At 40.4% G+C, this 19,641-nt stretch overlaps 1 protein-coding gene across 1 annotated transcript in view; it reads left to right on the forward strand.

The window, feature by feature from the left end:
* The window catches only part of MTCL1 (microtubule crosslinking factor 1), a 95,335-nt gene that overhangs the window by 30,580 nt on the left and 45,114 nt on the right, over window positions 1–19,641 (forward strand). The window contains 1 exon segment of the mRNA XM_077352750.1: window positions 17,045–17,104. Coding sequence (XP_077208865.1) covers window positions 17,045–17,104 — 60 coding nt within the window.

Below are 19,641 nucleotides of genomic sequence, written 5' to 3' on the forward strand. Positions count from 1 at the left end.
TTTGTTGGCAGGGTGATGTCTCTGCTTTTTAGGATGCTGTCTAGATTTGCCATAGCTTTCCTCCCCAGGAGCAAGAGTCTTTTAATTTCTGTGCTGCAGTCCCCATCTGCCGTGATCCTGGAGCCCAGGAAAATAAAATCTGTCACTACCTCCATTTCTTCCCCATCTATTTGCCAGGAATTGAGAGGGCCGGATGCCATGAACTTTGTTTTCTTGATGTTGAGTGTCAAGCCAACCTTTGCACTTTCCTCCTTCACCCGCATCAAAAGTCTCTTTAGTTCCTCTTCGCTTTCTGCCATTAGAGTGGTATCATCTGTATATCTGAGGTTGTTGATATTTCTCCCTGCAATCTTGAACCCAATTTGTGACTCATCTAACCCCGCCTTTCTCATGATGTGTTCCGCGTACAAGTTAAATAGGCAATGTGACAGTATATAGCCTTGCCAAACTCCTTTCTTTACATAGTTATCCCATGAAAAATAAATGTAACACTGGCTAAAATCGCCGTGGAACAGAACAGACACAAATCAAACTTCCAGTGGCTGTCTTGCCAGAATTTGAGAGTTAGCTGGTTGAGAACTGCAACCTTGGTAAAGTTTCTAATAGCATGGCTTATATTGGGATTTATAAATTTTCTGGAAAGAACCCACAAAAGCACACTGATTTCACCCCTATAAATTTGTTTGCAGGGTATTAACAACTGCTTAATTTTTCTCTGGAATCAATATGTCAAATGCCTTTGTGTTCTGCTATAGCATGGTTTTTGAGGTATGTCCTTTATGCAGACTACCATGAACAGTCTGGTGATTTTATCAGAAAGCATATTGGGTTCTCTCCACTTAAAGCATTTCCCACCAAGGGGAAGTGATCCCTCCTACATGGAGCAGCTGCATCCTTGTTGCCAGTCCCAAAATAGGCGTAATTCTGCAATGGCAGTGGGAAGGAGGATGCTAGCAAAACGTAACTTCCCTAGAAGTGTGGGCAGTGATTCTTTTGCCCTGCTTTTAATTTAGTCAGTGGTGCATACATGAATACAAAATATATTGCTAATGAACATTTTGAAACCTTATTGGAAAACTCGTAGGGTAAAAAGTCCAGTGGCACCTTCAAGACCAACAAAGTTTTATTCAAGGTATAAGCTTTCATGTACATACATACTTCTTCAGGGCTGGATTGTAGTTTGACTCACAATCTTTGTTGATACTGTAGTCACAGTCTGCTAAAGAAGCCAGTTCCTTCGTTATTGTTTCTACTTGAGTATGCAACAATGTCAGATGTGGATGCTGAGTCCTTGAATACAGTTGACTCTTACTGAGTGGGTGTAGAATGTTTCCCCCCCAGCAGTCCCATTTGACTCTCATCCTTCCCCAAATCTGACTGTGGAGGTCACCGGATCCATATGACATAATTACAACCATGTCACTTTATCTTGCTTGAGCCCACAGAGAAATGTGATATATAAATACAAGAATAAATAAATACTTGTCCAACCAGCAAACTGCTCACTAAATCTGCCATTTGAAAAAACGAGTGCTTTAAAAAGTGGATTCACCAACCAGAAAAGTGCTATCCCCCAGCAGGCCACCAGCCAAAGAAATGTATGGAGACAAAGAAACACTACGTCCACCTCCAATGTCCCACCCTCGCACCTGCCTCCCTCTCCCTTCTTGCGGGGGATGGGAAGTGCTTTTTTAAAAACGGAGAACAGCCTGGAACAGTGAATAGGTGGACAACCATGAAGGCGATGCCAGAAATAAAAGTATTTTTTCCAAAGTTGTGACATAAAGCATGCCTCTCTAAAGTCCCCCCCAATAATATTTAGCGCTATGCCATTCAGCTGGCTTGACACTATTCCATACATTTTCCGATGTACGGAAATGCCCTATATATTGCTGGTTTTGTGATGCTTCTCTGTTTTAAACCTGCTGTCCACATACTCCCACTTTTCACTCCTTATTCACTAATAAAAATATTACAAAATAGTCTGTATGGATACCAAACCTTAAACTCATCTAATTAATTGTCTCTTGACATTATGAGATTAAAACTTTTATAAGGCTCTTTATGTTGTTTTGTATAGACAAAAGAAAAATAACAGATCTTCCATGTTGTTCATTTAGCTAACTTTAATGTTAATAAACACATTAATTTTTTCAAAAAGTTATCTGTGCAATTACATTTAAGAAAGAACAGCATCAGTGATACTCTGAAAATGACAGTAATTATCTAATTATGGCAGGGGCAATTTAGCTATATATTATATTACATAATTTGGATGGTAGATACAAAGAATGTTTTGATACTTACTTTACGATAAAGGCAAAAATGAAATCTTTTCATTAATGCCATACAGAAATATTTTAGTTTATGTCAAACACTGTGTTTGTCTTAGGGCAGAGTTTTTAAACATTATTTTTCAGGATTAATAAAGTGAAATGGGACCAGGGCTATATGTCATGCTGGTTGTTACCATATGGAATATGGAAATATGAATGCCAATGAAGTGAGAAGTTTTGGTCTCGCCAGATCTATCACCACATTGTACTTGTAATGGCAACTGCAGTGACCAGTGGTTGGTAGTTCACACCCAAGTTGATATATTTGAGCAGTCAGGGAGGAGTGAGACTGTGACTGCTGTGATGTGTAACATCTGCATTGAACTTTGGTATTCCATTGTGCCCAGTTTGGGTGCAGCCCAAGCCATTGAGCTCAAGTTGAAGCCCTTGGCTCATGCCCTATAGACTTGGACAACGTAGCCAGCTGGGTCCAGTACTGGGTCCAGTATTGCTGGGAGGGATTGGTGTTTGTTGTGTTTAAATTATATTATTCTAGTATTTTAAGCCATATTAGTTTGAAGTGACAAGAGCTTATTGGTGCTCTGGCCACAGTTTAAAGGAAGTGGCCAATGTGTCAATTGGCATGTAGGGAAAAATCCATACCAGCTGAATCCAAAATATATAAATACCCTGTCAACCTTTCGAATTCAGACAAATTGATTTGGCGGAATCTAAAAAGTTTGGGGGCTTTGTCATCAGCTTCCTTTTAACTGCAGCCAGTATGTTGAGCACCTGTTGATGATAGGCTCCCCATCCGCTCTATTTAAATGCATCCCCAGTTAGGGAAAGATTTAAACAGAGTGAATGGGATGCCTGTCATCATCAGCTGATCGGCGCACACTCTCCCCCTCCCTTCTCAGATGCTGCCTAAGAAATCGAGTGGGGGGATACATTCGGACAGCCAAATTGTGATTGAATCATAATTCAGTCACCCTGATTCGAGCCATCCAAATGCAGGGAATGGGCAGTTCAGCTCGAATGAGCCAAAAAAGTACCTGAATTGGTATTGATTTGGGTACTTTGGGGCTTATCCAAGCCAAACTGTCCATGTCTATCAGAAAATATCTTCTTGACAGAGTTGAATATGCACGTGAAGAATTGGCTCACATCTGGGCTTTCTGCAGTTCTTTCTGTCACACAGCCTCTAATTGGGATTGATTTAATGTACAGGTTCTCAAGGCTTGATATCCTACCAGATGCCAGGAAATGTCACTGAATTTTATCATTTTAGTCGCTCCCTGTGTTTTTGTCAGAAAGAACAAGACAGAGATCATAAGAAAAGAAAGCTTCACGTTTGAAAGATGCCAGAAATGCCAGGATCAGAGTATGCCTTGTGCATGCACAGTTAGCTGCCTTTGCTTGCATTTCATGACATTATGACCAAGACGGATGATGCTGGAAAAATGCTAGGCCTGGAGCAAATAGAAACACTGCAGTAAAATTGAGTTCAGTGTATTGCATATGGCAGGCAAAATATATTTCCAGGGGGAAAAGGTTGACTGTGTGCTCTGTTTCTCTACCTTACCTCTTGAAGAAATGGTCAATAATTCAAAACAATTGACTCTCACTGGAGAGAATTGACTAGCACAGTTTGGAAGAAGTATAATGACAAATGCATTCCAGTATTTTTCAGTACAGTTTAAAGAAAAAGCTGCTTTGGGATTTGCTACCTTGTTGAATACTACGTTGTCTGCTGACATGGAAAGTTGATTTATATATTCAGCAGTAACTCCTCCCCTTTGCATGCAAAATAATTATAGTCCTTGTCACTTTTTCTGCTCTTCCTTGTGTCTGTGGTTTGGCATTAGAACTGTACAGTAAACCTGCATTTACTACTCCCTTTTCTCTCTCAGCCTCATTCCACACCCACTGGATAATGCACCTTCAATTTTCCTGTGCAAAATGGGAAAATCTACTACTAAACTGCTGTGAAAGTACATTAGCCAACAAGTGTGGAATGAGTCTCAGTGTTTTTCGGTTTGTTTAATGGACTTGAGAACATTTTAAATTACAACAAAAAAATCCCACCCAGGTCAGAATATTTTATTGATATTGGAGTCTGGGCTTTTTCAGGAATCCCAAAATTCTTATGGGTTCAGTAGACCCAAACCGAAAAATACTGAGAAAATATAATTGTTCCTCAGTAGATTCAACTGGGTAGCCAGCTGGGTCTGAAGCAGCACAATAAAAGGTGCCACCGGACTCTGATTTTGTTCCTCAGTAGTCAGTATTCTTTCTGTGAAGGCCCAAGTGGGCATGGCATGCAGCCACATGCACTTTTTTCCTGATGTTTACAAACTTCAGAAATAGTCATGGGAGTTTGACGAGGTATAACAGCTTGAAAGGACTTTCCCTTCAAACACTCAATTCAACCTCACAGTGAAGGAGCGTGCATGTGCACAAAACTTAGGCCTAGAATTAAATTTGAGACCAACAGCTAAGAGACCAAGGTTCTGTTGATCTCAAACTTTGTTCTCTTGCTTCAGACCAACACAGCTACCCATCTGAACCAATGTTCAAAAAATGTTTTCTTTTTTTTTAAGTCAGAGAAAGATATGTGCAGCTCTATGTCTCATCTAGTTAACAAGCTCTGACCTATTCCTCAGTAAAGGGTCAGTGTGGCAGAAGAGAAAGATTAGGAGGGTGACAGACTAGGGAAATGAGACGGAAGCGCTGTCTCTAGTTATTTGTCAGTGCAAAGCTGGGGGAGTGAAGAGTGTTGATAGGGCTCTTATTTGCCTTAGTGGGCTGTGAGGCTGAAACGCTTGATAGAAATGACTGAAATGAATGAAATTGTTGAAGTGCAATGATAAAGGAAGAAAAAAAAAGATAAAAGTATAAAACGATCTAAATACATGGCTAGGGGTCCCAGGATTGATCAACACCCTGACATGATAGGCCTACCAAATACTGGAATTGTACCTTTGCTGAGTAAGTAAAATTGTGGAATTCTTTCATCTGTTTCTAACAAAATTTGTAGGTATTTTAATCAATATAATTTTCAAATAAGCTTTCTTGCAAAACTTCCAATATTTCCTTTTTAATGGTTGTTGTAGGGTTATCCTGAATTTTAATATAATGTAGTTTGTTACTCAGTTGTGCCTTAGCTTCTTTAGTATAATCACCCGTACTCCAAATTACCAAAGCACCCAAGTTTGTTTGTTTAGGAACATGGTATTACTATTGTATTCCTAAACAGGGGGAAAGGTGCCCCCCACTGAACCCTTGAGTGGCAGAACTTTTCACTTAGCTGACCCTATATCAGCTTAGCATCTGTGTCTTTTGTCTTGCCAACTTCTTGGCTTCTCCAACTAAAATTGCAATACCCCTGAAACTACTTTAAGAATAATTTCAATTAAGATTACAAGTCTAGTAATTTATGCTTCTTTATCACAACATCATGTCTTGTGGCAGTGGATTATTCTGGAATGGGAATTTTGATGTAAACATCCATTTTTAAATGGCCCATTTCTAATAAATCTTCTTGCAATATTAAGACTGTTTATGTTGCTGGCACTTCCACTATCAGAATAGTTTAGATACTTGTTCCCCAAAGAACGTCAACAGACTTTTTGGAATCTATCCTCCATGTTTCAGTCACTTATCACAGAAAATTATTGACTGGAATAAATTTTGTTCAAATATGGCTTTCCATACTGAAAAGAGTAGTTTAGACTTCTCAGGATTTACACGACTACATTTGAAAAAAAGAGGAATTATTATTATTATTATTATTATTATTATTATTATTATTTTGATTTTGATTTTGATTTTGATTTTGATTTTGATTTTGATTTTGATTTTGATTTTGATTTTGATTTTGATTTTGATTTATTTCCCGCCACTCCCAAATGGCTCATGGCGGGTTACAGTGTCTTAAAACCCTATTAAAACTCCCATTAAAAGACTTTAAAATGTCACAACATGGCGGCACAATAATCAGATCCCCTTCCTACCCCCCTTCCTAAAAAAGGGGGGGTGGAGGAGAAGGAGGTCAACGGTGTTCAAGAAGAAGCCCGGGGGAGAGCAGTCGATGTACCACAGCAGCCCCAGCCTCAACCATAGACCTGGCAGAAGAGCTCCGTCTTGCAGGCCCTGCGGAACATTGAAAGTTCCCGCAGGGCCCACAGCTCTCCCGGGAGCTCGTTCCACCAGGTGGGGGCCAGGACCGAAAAGGCCCTGGCCCTGGTCGAGGCTAGGCGTGCTTCCCTAGGGCCGAGAACGACCAGAAGATTCTCACTCGCAGAGCGCAGAGCCCTGCGGAGGGCATAGGGCGGTAGGCGGTCCCTCAGGTATGTGGGTCCCAGCCCGCGTGAAGCCTTAAAGGTTAGAACCAGAACCTTGAACCAGATCCGGACGGCAATTGGTAACCAGTGCAGCTGCCTCAGCACAGGCTGGATGTGGGCCCTCCAAGATGTTCCAGTGAGGACCCTGGCAGCTGCATTTTGTACTAGCTGGAGTTTCCGGATCAGAGACAAGGGTAGGCCCACTGCTGTTGATTGGGGAAACAGTTGTATAGTAGAAACTGGTGAGCAAAACAGATACCAGTTATAGAGTTAACAATGCCCTTTCCCTTCTGCTTCCCAAATCCAACTGACAAGGAGTATTTTCTTTTTCTACTCTCATTATCAAAATTTGGATAAGACCTGACTTTCTGAAGGTCTTGTTACCAGTGAATTCTTTGGCTTAAACCTTTTTGCTGGTAGTATATCTTTCTCCTCTAGTAACTGACTCAATTTCTTGCCCCCTGTAGACCTAGGGGTGAAGTGCTGTCCTACTAATCTTCAACAGGCATGTTATTAAAGAACAATAATCAACTAGGTAGATGTCTCTGAGAGCTCCCTCCCTTACTTTGATCTGTTTATTAATCTGTTCCATGCTATATCAATGAAGAGAGCAGGAGTTAATTGGTCAAAATTAACCATGCCGCTTTTCCTTTCTTTTTTGCTAAGAATCGTAGTGATCCACCAACATATATTTTAAATTTGCTAAGTGAAAGTGCAACATCTCTGAATATTAAAGGCATAACTAAGCTGTTTTAAATGCTCCTGTGAAATTCACTCTTGCCTTAAAACGTGTCTTGTTAGATCAGACCAAGTTGGCTGTCCGCTGGAAATCTCTCAGTGGTCCAATAAAAGGCTACCTTCCATTGATTCCTCTCATAGTGAGGAGAAGACGTCTGGTCTGCTGGCTCTGGGTTAACAGAACGACTAGCCAGACTTTTCTACGTGTGGTACAAAACCAGAAAGAAGAAATCTTATTTTTCACCATCCAGAAAAGTTCTGTCAGCCATCATCTAAATATTGATGTGAGCTGAATGATGTCAACTTGAAAAATGGTTGTCATTCCCAACATTCATTAAATTGGCTTTTAAAGCATTAAGCAGCTTTACAGAAATAAAACGGGGAGAAATTTTTTTACTGCAGAATTTTTTATTGCAATATGCCTTTAAAGCACTCTGCAGTCGTATGAAACTATCGATGGAAGTACAGCTTTATATGCAGCCGTTAATAATAGTGCTGCTGTTCTCATATCTATCTGGCAATATTATATGTTCTAATTGTAAAGGCTATTACATCATCCAGACTATTGTATTTCTTGCTGACATTCATCAGGATAATGAGATAAACAGTGTAAGCCTGGTTTAGATATTATTCTAGACCTCTTTTTGCCCCTCCCCAGTATTTTTTTATCTTTGGGCTTCTTTTCGAGTTCAACATAGAGTGCAGTCTCCAATATTGACCTATTGGGAGTATTCCTCAAAAGATGCTACAAATCCTGTTATAAATTATCTGACTTTTAACCCTGTGCTGACTTCATAGCAGTGATAATTTTAACATAGGAATTAATAAATCTGGCTGCAATATAGAGTTGACAATGTTGGAAAAGCACCGAATTATTAGAAGTGGTAAGATCTCTACACAATTATATGTACTTATTACTTTGGAAAAGCTTTTAGAGGGAAATAGAAGGAAGTGATGAAAGCTGAAGATTGACTGAGAACTATTTTCTATTCCATCATACATAGGTTTACATAGGACCATGTACACTTAAGAAAATAATTCCACATATATTTTGCTGTGTCTTCACTGGTAAACAATTCAAGTTGTTTATAGGACATCTGTGCGTAGGGAGTGGAAGAAAGGGCATTAAGATTAGAAGGGATGTCTCCTGAGCAGACTTGAATGGTTGGCAAGTCACATTTTATTATTTAAGTGAGGCATCATGCCCCCTTTGTTGGCAGCGCCAGGTGTTTTTAGAAAGTGGTCAGGACCAGGCGCACTATTGTCCTAAAATGATAGCAAATTGATGGCAAAACTTGCTCCATGGCATTTTTGTTGGGATATTTGGTAATTTAGAAGAAGAAGACTTTAGAAGTCTTAGAAGCATGATACTGAATTCAGTAAATAAATCTCCCAAGAAATATGTTGCAAAAAAGATAAACATATGTTGCAAAAAAAAAATAAACGTTCAAGTAGATCCAGTTCACGTTCAAGTTGTAGTCAAAAGGAGGGAGAGAAGCCTTATCTAAAGTGTACTTTACCGGTCACAAGTGGCTAACTTGTCCAGCATCACATGTGCAGAAGTATGAGGGCATTTTATCTACAGGAGAGACCTGCAGAGACATGGGCCTCATGGAAGGCCATGTGGAGAGAATAAGATGACAAGTGAGAGAGAAGAGGGGTCAGAGGCAGCTGCCAGGTTAAGACAAAGAGAGGCAATGACATCTATACATACTTGGAGTGAGAAAGGTGCCCCCCAATGTCCAAGCATGCTGAGTTGCTCACTCTCTCGACTCTATGCTGTCAAGGTTCATAATGTTCAGATGATCCACAGGCCTTGGTATTCAGACAGTGGTGAATGTGGGCATTTGTATGCATATGGATGTTTAGTGCTGTCAAGTTGCCACTGTCTTCTTGTGGCAACCTTAGTTAAGGGGCTTTCAAGGGAAGTAAGATGCAGAAGTGGTTTGCTGTTGCCTTCTTCTGCATAGCAATACTGGTCTTCCTTTCAGGTTTCCTATTTAAGTACTGACAATGGCTGACTTCGCAGAGTCCTCTTGGTGGTCTCCCTTCCAGTTACTGACCCTGCTTAGCTTCTGAGATCAGGCTATACTACCATGCTGTCTTTCCTTCTCTTTCTACCAAGAGACAAAGGTTGCCACAAGAAGACAGTGGCAACTTGACAGCACTAAACATCCATATGCATACAAATGCCCACATTCACCACTGTTTGAAGCATCAGCACGATGGAGCAGGATTTAAAACCATGTGGTTTTTCTGCATTGCATTGAGCTCCAAAGGTCTGCTGAAGGTCAGAGGCTCTAATGATTGTTCTGTAATTGTAGCTCTGCTGTGGGACATGGGGGGGGGGGGGAGAGTAAGGATGTGGGAAATGGCAATGGTGTTTGCATTAACTTGATAGTGCAGTTTATAGCTGGCCTTGAAATCAAACGATACTTTGAAAGCCACTTAAAGTTCCATGATGGATTGTGGCTCTTGATTTTCTCCTTTGGTGTGTGAACTTGAACCAAAGCCATGGAACTGGATCAAGCTCAGTAAGAATGCCTGCAAAGCTATAACCGGGGGGGGGGGGGCACTGTACTGAGACTTCTTATTTTAATAGCTGCTTCATCTAAGAAATCATAGTCTGAGTTATTTCCTACTGGTATGAGATCATGGTTTGAACAGAACTACATGATGAAAAGAGAAATATTTTCATTGAGTACCTTTCTTGTCATATATAGAAATAATTTCTTATATAGCACAGGTCATCATGACATGAAATGTAGATAGATGTTTACCACAATAAATATATGATTTTCCATACTCATTGGAAAAATTTCACATACCGTGAGAGGTTATCTGCATTAATGGCCGCAGACTAAAGGAACACAAAGCTTCCATAAACACTGCTTTGAAAATTAGATCCTGCAATAACTAAGGTTCTTCGTTTTATCCTTTGTGTAGAGAGGAAGAGAGATTAATTATAGCTCACATTCATCATTCCTGTCTGCTTGATAGTGCTGGACATGAATGCAGGGTTGTTTTTCTTGTTTGCTATGCTTCTTCCCCTTCCAGCTTGTAATAATGGTTAAGAGCAGCAGTTTCTAATCTGGTGAGCTGTTTTTGATTCCTGCTCCTCCACATGCAGTCAGCTGGGTAATCTTGGGCTCATCTCAGCCCTGTTATACACTGTTCTCATAGAGCAGTCTCTCTGAGAGATCTTTCAGCCTCACCTACCTCACAGGATGTCTGTACTGGGGAGGGGAGGGGAGGGGAAAGCGATTGTAAGCTGCTTTGAGACTCCCTCAGGCAGTGCAAACTGGGGTATAAAAACAAACTGTTCTTCCATTTTTCCATCATGTATTGAAAGCTCTGATTTAGGAAATAGTAAATCAAACTTCAATATATTTAGGGTTGTGCGCGGTGCCATCCGAATTGGCCATTCTAGGGTGACACAGCCAGCGCTGCACCACGGAGGAGGGGGGAGTGCAGGCACTGGTGTGCAACTTGGCGCACCTGCATGTGTGTGCCGACTGATGCACCAGCGCCTGCGTCTCCCCTTCCCCCCCCCCGTGGCGCACTGCTGGCTGCGTTGGCCTGGAATGGCTGATTCGGATGCCACTGCACACAACCCTAGTAGAGATACCAGACTGGGTTCCCCACTGCCAGGCCCCACCTCTCAACCACTGATCAGCTGGCCAACAGGGGGGACTTCTCCCCCCCAAAAAATGAAGAAACACCAGACATTTCAGCAACTTGCCTATGTGATTTCAATGTGACAAAGGTGGTGTAGGTACATCATGGTGACATTCTGCTTTTTGGTAAAATCTCTATGGTAGAAGCTAAGTCTACCATAGAGTTTTTGCCCCAAAAGCAGAGAGGCAACCCAATGTGCATACATCACTTCTGAGTCATGTCGAAGTCATGTGGACATGTTGCTAAAACATGGGATAAGCTCCTAGTAAGCTTACCCCCCATCCATCCCCACTGGCTGCCCTAAGGGGTCTGGCAACTCGAAATTTATGCCATCTGAATGCAAGCATCTAGGCAACTGAGCTATTTTCAAACCATTTTCGAATCAGACTTGATCTGAATATCTGAACACTATGAAGTCTGTATTGTTTACTCAGATTGGCAGCAGCTCTCCAGGATCCCAGACTGGAAGTCATGGAAATTTTAACTCATGACAATGACAAATCAATGGGAACCCTGAGCTTGTTTCTCTGCAACGAGATAGTCCCATCTGGGAATGATGGGAGACAATGACACCCAAAGTGTGTTGTAAAGGGCCGGGGGGGATGAAGTAAAGGGCCGGGGGGGGGGGGAGAAGGCGTCCTTCGGGGCCCACCTCCAATTAGTCGAAGGACCAAATGTGGTCCGTGACCCACAGGTTGGGGATCGCTACTATAGATGAATTCAAGCCTGTTTTTACTTAGACAGCAGATTTACTTTTCAGGTACAATGCTAGCCTCTGATGCTTAAGAATTTTTCAAATATGGCTTTGTTTTGCCTGTTCACTAAGATTATTAAATGGAGAAGATTTGTAGACTAGTAATGCAGACAACTGGATAGGAATGAGGAAAGATATAGATCTGTTATTACAAACCCAGCTTTAAGGTTCAGTGATCTGGCAAGTCAAGTCCTGCCTTGCAGCTAGATGAAAATTCAAGATGATGATTCCTTTGCGGTTCCTTATGCTGTATATATTAAGTTTACATGGAAAGGTCAGTATTGTATTCTCTTTCACATTCCAACATTAGCGGTTTCTAAACAAGAATTTGCAGCTGGCTGCTTTCTTACTTATGAAAACAAACAGAATGCATATTACCCATAATTCATATTGCAGACACCTGAATTCATAGTTGCCTTTTTTCACCTAGTGGGAAATTATGACTGCTAGATTCATGGGGAAAAGATTATACCTACTGACTACTGTATGTTCCTGATTATTGACGTATTCACATGCTTTGAGCACACAGTCCTTATATGTGATTAGAGTGCATTGGTTGCTGCAAGATCTCTCTTCCTCATTTTATACTCACAAAACCTTGTGAGCCAGGTTAGGCTCAGGGACATCCTCAGAACTTCATTGCTGAGAGAGGATTTACACTCAGGCTTCTCTATACCATATCCAGCACTTTAAGCACTATAACATATATATTCTCCAGGGACATTCCTTATCCCTGCCATCTGCCCTCAATAAAATCAGTGTATGTATTTTGTCTCTAGTTTTGCCTTTGGGGTGCAATTTTAAAATTTCATAAAATTAGTTGTTAGATTTACCCTATAATGTGTATACTGACCGTTTCTAGGGCACTATTTTACAGTGACACCTCACACTGCTATGTAGGCTGCAATCAACTTCATGGAGTTGGAGCCAATATTTACATGCCTCTATAGGAGGAGCATTCCCTGAAGCAAGCTGTGTTTTGTTGTCCCAACGGCACAATGCTGCTTTCACCATCTGTTCCTTCACAAGTAGTAGAACTAAAATATTGGATCTATGAAATGACAAATGTTAAAAGCAATCAAAAACTGGTGGTGGTAGAAAATTCCAGCAAGTCACAGGTGACTTATCACAACACACAGCATTTTCCATGCAAGAGATATTCAGAGGTGGTTTCCCACTGCCTGCCTCTGCATAACAACCCTGGACTTCTTTAGTGGTCTCTGATCCAAGTACCAACCACAGTCAGCCCTCTTTAGCTTCCAGTATCAGATGAGATCAGGCTAGCCTGGCCTATCCAGGTCAATGCCATCAAGTCACAACAAACTCGTTTTCAAGACAGCAGATGAGAAGAGGTGGTATAGCAAACCAGGTCTTCTTTGGTGGTCTCCACGACTACTGACCATGTCTGACCCTACTTAGCTCTGATCAGGCCAGGCGAATCTAGACTATAGAGACTGCTATAAAAAAACTAGTTCAAATTAAAAGTTACCATCATAGTTATGAAAAATGTTCAGACTTGGGTATTGCAAAGTTTATAGTGAAATGACTAATGCAATAAAGTCCCCCATGATATTCTTGTGGGAAAGTTAGTAAAAACAGGGATGGATAAGGTCACAATCAAATGGCTTTGTCATTGGCTGGCTGATGGAACCCATAGATGACCAGTGGTATACAGCAGGAATCTGTGCTGGGGCTGGGATTGTTTAGCATTTTCATTAATGATTTGGATGAGGCAATAGAAGGTACATTGATCAGATTTGTAAATGACACTAAATTGGGTGGGGTGGTTAATACACCAGAACTACTAGTCAAAGAAATCTGGATAGATTGGAAAATTGGGCAATAGCCAATAAAATTAATTTTAATAGGAAGAAGTGTAAAATATTATTTTGGTTAATAAAAATGTGATGCATAAGTATAAAGATGGGGGATACCTGGCTTAATAGTAGTACATGTGAAAGGGACTTAGGTGTTCTGGTGCACAATAAGTTCAATATGAGTCAACAGTTCAGTATAGCAACTAAGAAGACTAATGCGATATTAGGCTCCATTGTTAGGAGTATCTAATCCAGAGCAAAGGAAGTTCTACTACCAGTTGTAGTTGCTGCAGTTCAAGAAGGATATTGACAACTTGGAACTTACTCAGAGAAGGGCAACTAGGATGGTTGAGGGGTTCCAATCCATGCCTTGCAAGGGTAGTAGCTGCGTTGGTTTGAAGTAGCAGAACAACATTTTTGTCCAATGGCATTTTTAAGACAAATAGAATTTTATTCAAGGTGTGAGATTTTTTGTGCATGCACAGATAGATTGATATGTATAGCTTGATGAAGAGGTGGGCAATGGGTGATATGAAAGCTATGTTTAATTACGTAAAATGTAGACATGTTGAAGAGGAGACCAACTTGTTGATGGTAGCTTTAGAGACAAGGATTAGGTGCAGTGGGTTCAAATTATTGGAAAGGGGATTCTACTTAAATATCAGAAAACGTTTTCTGGTTATGAGGGCTGTTTGTAGATGGGGTATGCTGCCTCGCTAGAAGTTTTTAGGAGGAGATTGGATGAGCATCTGTCAGGAGTGTATGAATTTTTAAGTCCCTGAGAATGTGAAAGGCTGAACTGGATGACCCTTTGTGGTTTCTTCAAGCTCTGTGTGATTTTGATTCAGTATGCACTTAACTATAAATTGATGCAATATTGAATGCTTAAGAGGATACTCAGTGTATGCAGTTTAGAGTTGTCTCTAAATACTGGTGATGGAGAGTACTGTTGAATCACAGCTGGCATATAGTGATCATGTAGGCTTTTCATTCTAAATATTACAGATTTTAATCCTTGCATGTGTTGAGCAAGGACTCATACCTTCTGATATTAAAATAACAGTGGGATTCAGACAACTAAACTTCTCAATCTCAGAGCTAGGGGGCAACATCAGGCTAAGGCCTTGGTATCTATGACCAGTTGCCGGCCATCCAGAGGAACTGGTTTTCTACTGGGTGGAACAGGATGCTATACTAGATGGACCACTGATCAGATCCAACAGATTTTTTTTACATTATTTTCAGATGTCCATCCAAGTGTTCACTAGTCACATATAATAGAGACTTGTCCCTAGTAGGTCTGTACCCAAATCTTGCATGTTCAGCTGAACATCTGAAATAAGTCTCTCTTTGCACATGCACCATTGCATGATGGGAAATACCACAAAAGGCAGGGGCTCAGTTGTATGGAGGTACCTATGTGCATATAATTCTACATGCAGGGGTATTATCTAGAGACATCAAACATGCAGATAGTAGGGATGAAGCAATAGACATAATCCCACTTCCTTCTATAAATATTGATTGAAAGCATGGATGAATGCCTGAAGATGATCACTCTCTGCAATGCGTAGTCAAATAATAAAAACCAAAGTAAAAAGGAGTATTGTTTCTTGAAGGCTAGTAGACTTATTGATGCATACATATTTATGGGCTAGAATCAACTTTTTGGATGGTGCTCAGAATTGATTCACTTGAAATACTCAAGTGTGAAAATGTATAAATATGAAATATAACTAAATAGGAGTTCAGAAGAGAGGCAAAATGTATTTTTATTTATTGACTTAATTTATACCCCACATTTCGTTTATTGGGGATCCAAAGTGGCTTATGTCATTCTCGTGTTCTTCTTTTTAGCCTCACAACAGTATTGTGAGGTAGATCAGGCTGAAAGTATATAACTGGTCCAAGTGGTACATGTTAGCAGGACAGAATTGCATTTTGAATCTGGCTCTCAGAAGGGGTAAAGAAATTTCCCCTAACCCATCAAGATTGAGCTGAGCAAGAAAAAAATCTGTATGGGTTATATGCTCCAGGTTCAATACTACTGGGAAGTGGATTTTCCTTCCTGCTTTCCCACAACATCATGGTGCGTTTATGTACCTCCTTGGGTTTCCCTGACTTGTCTCCAATGTTTCTGAAACTTTGCTCCCGAACACGAAAAGATTCAGTAAAGCCTTGGTGACAGTTGTATATGGGTAGGAAAATATTTTAGCAATGTTTATTATTTTAACTTATTTATTTGTTTGTTTATTTGTTTAGATTTTTATACTGCCCTTCCCCATGGCTCTAGGTGGTTTACATAAGACATTTTGAAACATTTACATAGAACACTCTCAAAATCAATATAACAGTATAAGTTTATGCAAGTTTCATTGCATGTAACTTTTGTTAATTTATCCTGCTGCTTTCTGATTTTATTGTGCTGATTTAGATAGTATTGATTTTACAAATATTGTCAGTAAGCTGGTTTTCATTTCAAGCTGTTTTGCAAATTTTGGGGAGAGTACGGCCAACATATATAATTCAGGCAGCATGAAAGGTGACATTCCTTTCTCCCTCTATGTGCTTCAATCTACTGTTCCCCCTCAGAGGTGCACTCTTGAGGGCCAGTGGACTCCCAGGAACAGCATGGAGATTTATTTATTTATTTTATATACTGCCCTCCCAGAAGACTCAGGGCGATTAATATAAAACGGGAACTGTACGATTAAATCAGTTTATAGTGATGTGGTAACAACAACAACAATGACATAAAGATAGTGATAGTAATAAACATTGTAGAACAGTAGAATACTAGAAACATTGATTAACATTGATTAACTCATACTGAGGACCAGTGGTTTGGACGCATCTGTAATGATTGTCAGAGGGAGGCTTGGGGGGCCGGTGGGAAACAGTGGTTCAGATTGACCTCAACCAAATGCCTGGTGGAGGAGCTCCCTTTTCCAGGCCCTGCAGAACTGCTCAAGTTCCGTCAGGGCCCTGATCTCCTCTGGGAGTTTGTGGGGGCCAGGATGGAAGACGCTCTGACCCTGGTTGAGGTCAAGCAGGCTTCCTTGAGGCCAGGGACCATCAGGAGGTTGGAGATAGTAGAGCACAAGGCTCTTTGAGAGGTGTATTCAGAGAGATGATCCTTTAGGTATACTGGGCCCAGACCGTGGATGGCCTTAAAGGTGATAACCAAAACCTTAAGCCTGATCCAGAATTCAGTGGAAGCTAGCGCAGCTGTCGGAGGATGGGCTGAATGTGGGACCTCCAAGGTGTTGCTGTGAGGACCCTGGACCTGAGTTCTGGACCAGTTGTAGTTTCCAGATCAAGGATAAGGGCAGTACCATAATGATTTTCATACCATTATTTCAGTCATCTTTCTGTAACTTTTGCTTTTTGAATGCAACTTGGTCATTAATTGGCTTTCAATTATATTTATTTCAGAGTTCTTTGAAGAGAAGAGGAAGCAGGGATATTCACAAAGAAAAGAAGGCATTTGCTCAGGTATTTTTCCCAAGCACACACATGAATTTCATTCTCATTTTTATGACCAGTAGGCAAATAAATGTTCTTGTTTGCTGGGGAATTGGGATTGTGTCTGAAATACAGCAGTCATCTAATCTAAATGTCCTTATAAATTGGATGCAGTTTTGGAACAGTACATCATTTTAATATTTTAAATGCCTTGTTGGGGTGTCATATCAAACAAAATTAGACAGTTTTTTCATATAGAAAATAATATTATCTTGTCTCAGAAAGTATTTGGAACATACATTGCTCAGGGACATAAACTAAATTTATCCTAGGTGCCCAGGTTTTTTGTGATAATGAGCATCTTGGCACAAAATGCATTTCACACACTAAAGCAACACATAGCATATTATTCTCTCAAATACAAAGGCTTTGTTTTTCATGCAAGACGAACAGCATGTGATCTCTAGATATCAGTTTCTTTTAACCTGATTAAAATAGAAAAGTGAAGCAATCTGCCTGCCCTACTTGGATGCAGATCTTATTGAATTCCTGAAGCATGATTCTCCCCTGGAAAAATATTGGTTTGAATTTCTCTTCTTTTCAGAGCTTACTATAGTAGCTGAAGTTTTTTCATTAGATGTTAAATAAATTGAGCAAGATTGGATTTCCACTAACTGAGGAGTCCTTGCAATTTTGTTGAAAAATCATTCTGGGGAAGGTACTGGTAAACCACTCCGTACTGAGTCTGCCATGAAAACGCTGGAGGGCCTCACCCCAAGGGTCAGACATAACTCAGTGCTTGCACAGGGGATACCTTTACATTTATAATACTAAAAGACTCCCTATCTTCCACAGACAAAGCTGTATGCATTGGACATATTTTCATATGTTCCATAAGAGTAGCCCTTTTATGATAAAGTAATAATATGTTTGCTGAAAAGCTTTGGCAAAATGATTGCATATAGAGTACACTGAAAACTGATGCTCCTTTCATTGACAACCTCATATATAGGCTGAGTTACAGTGAAAGCTGATAACAAACCATAAGAATGGTCAAGAAAGTAAAAAGGGTCTAAGTTTGACATATGATGCTTCATACGGAAAAGTGGGTTTAGTTAAACATGAAGTATTACAGATATTGCTTGGTTGAAATCTAATAGTATGTCATGTATTCATTCATGTACTCAGACTCATCATGTGCATGGAGTCTGTGCACATACTCCCAATCACATATGCAGAGCCTATGCATAGGTATTCTGTGCAAACCATGTGTGCATGAAGGTCAGATGCAAGGATCAGCCACTTCCACAAGTTAAACTATTTGTACTAATGCAAATTAATCAGGATTATGATTGAACATATACATTTAATTTAGTAATACTCACAACTTGGGTTTCCTGGAGTTCTGAAGAAGGCTGGCTTCTGTCATTAGTTGTCTAGAATCAATTGAAATTAGTTTGCTTGTATTCATTCTTTGGGTGTAGCTAGACATTAACCCCAGAATAAAGAATTAAAACCAAGTAGTTTTGTCTGCTGGTGTACTGAGGACACTTCACTTCATACCTTTGCATGATCTTACACAGTTTTCCCATATGTCTCTTGAATTAGGAGGGATAAGATGCAGTCCTCAATGAAGTGAATTATACCGCTCCAGGAGTATTCTGGGACAATTGATTTATGGGCTACAGTATTAGTGACCTACCTGACCACCTGTGCAGCTTACTTTGGCCTTGGGCCCCAGTAGCACAGTTCTGTAAGGAGAAGATGGGTGTAAGCAACTCCAGTCACAAAAGGAACAAAAGAAGCAACTTGGGGTGTGGGACAAACATCCTCCAGGAATGTAAGACAAAAGTATACTAGTACAAAAAGAAGAAGAAGGTGCTGTCAAGTTACAAGAGCTTCATGGTGCTTCATCCAGGGGCATTTCAGGCAAGGGGCAAGCAGAGGTGGTTTTCCATTGCCTCCTTCTGCATAGTGAGCCCAATCTTCCACCATCTAAATACAAGCCTTGGCTAACCCTGCTTAGCTCCCAAGCTCTAATGACCCTAGGGTAAGCTGAGTAAGAGAGTATAAAAAAAAAATGGGGGTAAATTGAAAACACCACTTGAACCCCCAATAGTATGAACACATGTGACAAGCCTACAGTTGTAGAGTATTCAATTCATTGATAACAAGTGTATAAATACACAGAAAAGTAAACATTATAAATGTAGAAATGCATCAAACATCATAAAAACACATAAACTGTGACTTATTAGCCAAACTCAGTTTTGAGTAGCTCAGTGGTATTTACTCTGCACATTGCAGAGAGTCACGTCTGCAACTGCCACAGCTATTTCTGGATGGGAACCAACAGTCAACTACATAGGGTGATCCATCTCTCCCACTCAGCATGTCACTGCTCAGCTAGGAAGGAGAAAAGGGGACCATTGTTATACCAATTCACCAGAAAGGTAAATTCCAAGCCCTATGATCAACTGTCAATTGCCAGACATGGTCTGGCAGACATACAGCTGCAGGCTTTAACAGGCAAGGGCTTTGTCCATCTTCCAGAAATATAGGGTGGG

Source organism: Paroedura picta, chromosome 9 (genome assembly GCF_049243985.1).
Source record: "Paroedura picta isolate Pp20150507F chromosome 9, Ppicta_v3.0, whole genome shotgun sequence".
NCBI classification, from domain to species: Eukaryota; Metazoa; Chordata; class Lepidosauria; order Squamata; family Gekkonidae; genus Paroedura; species Paroedura picta.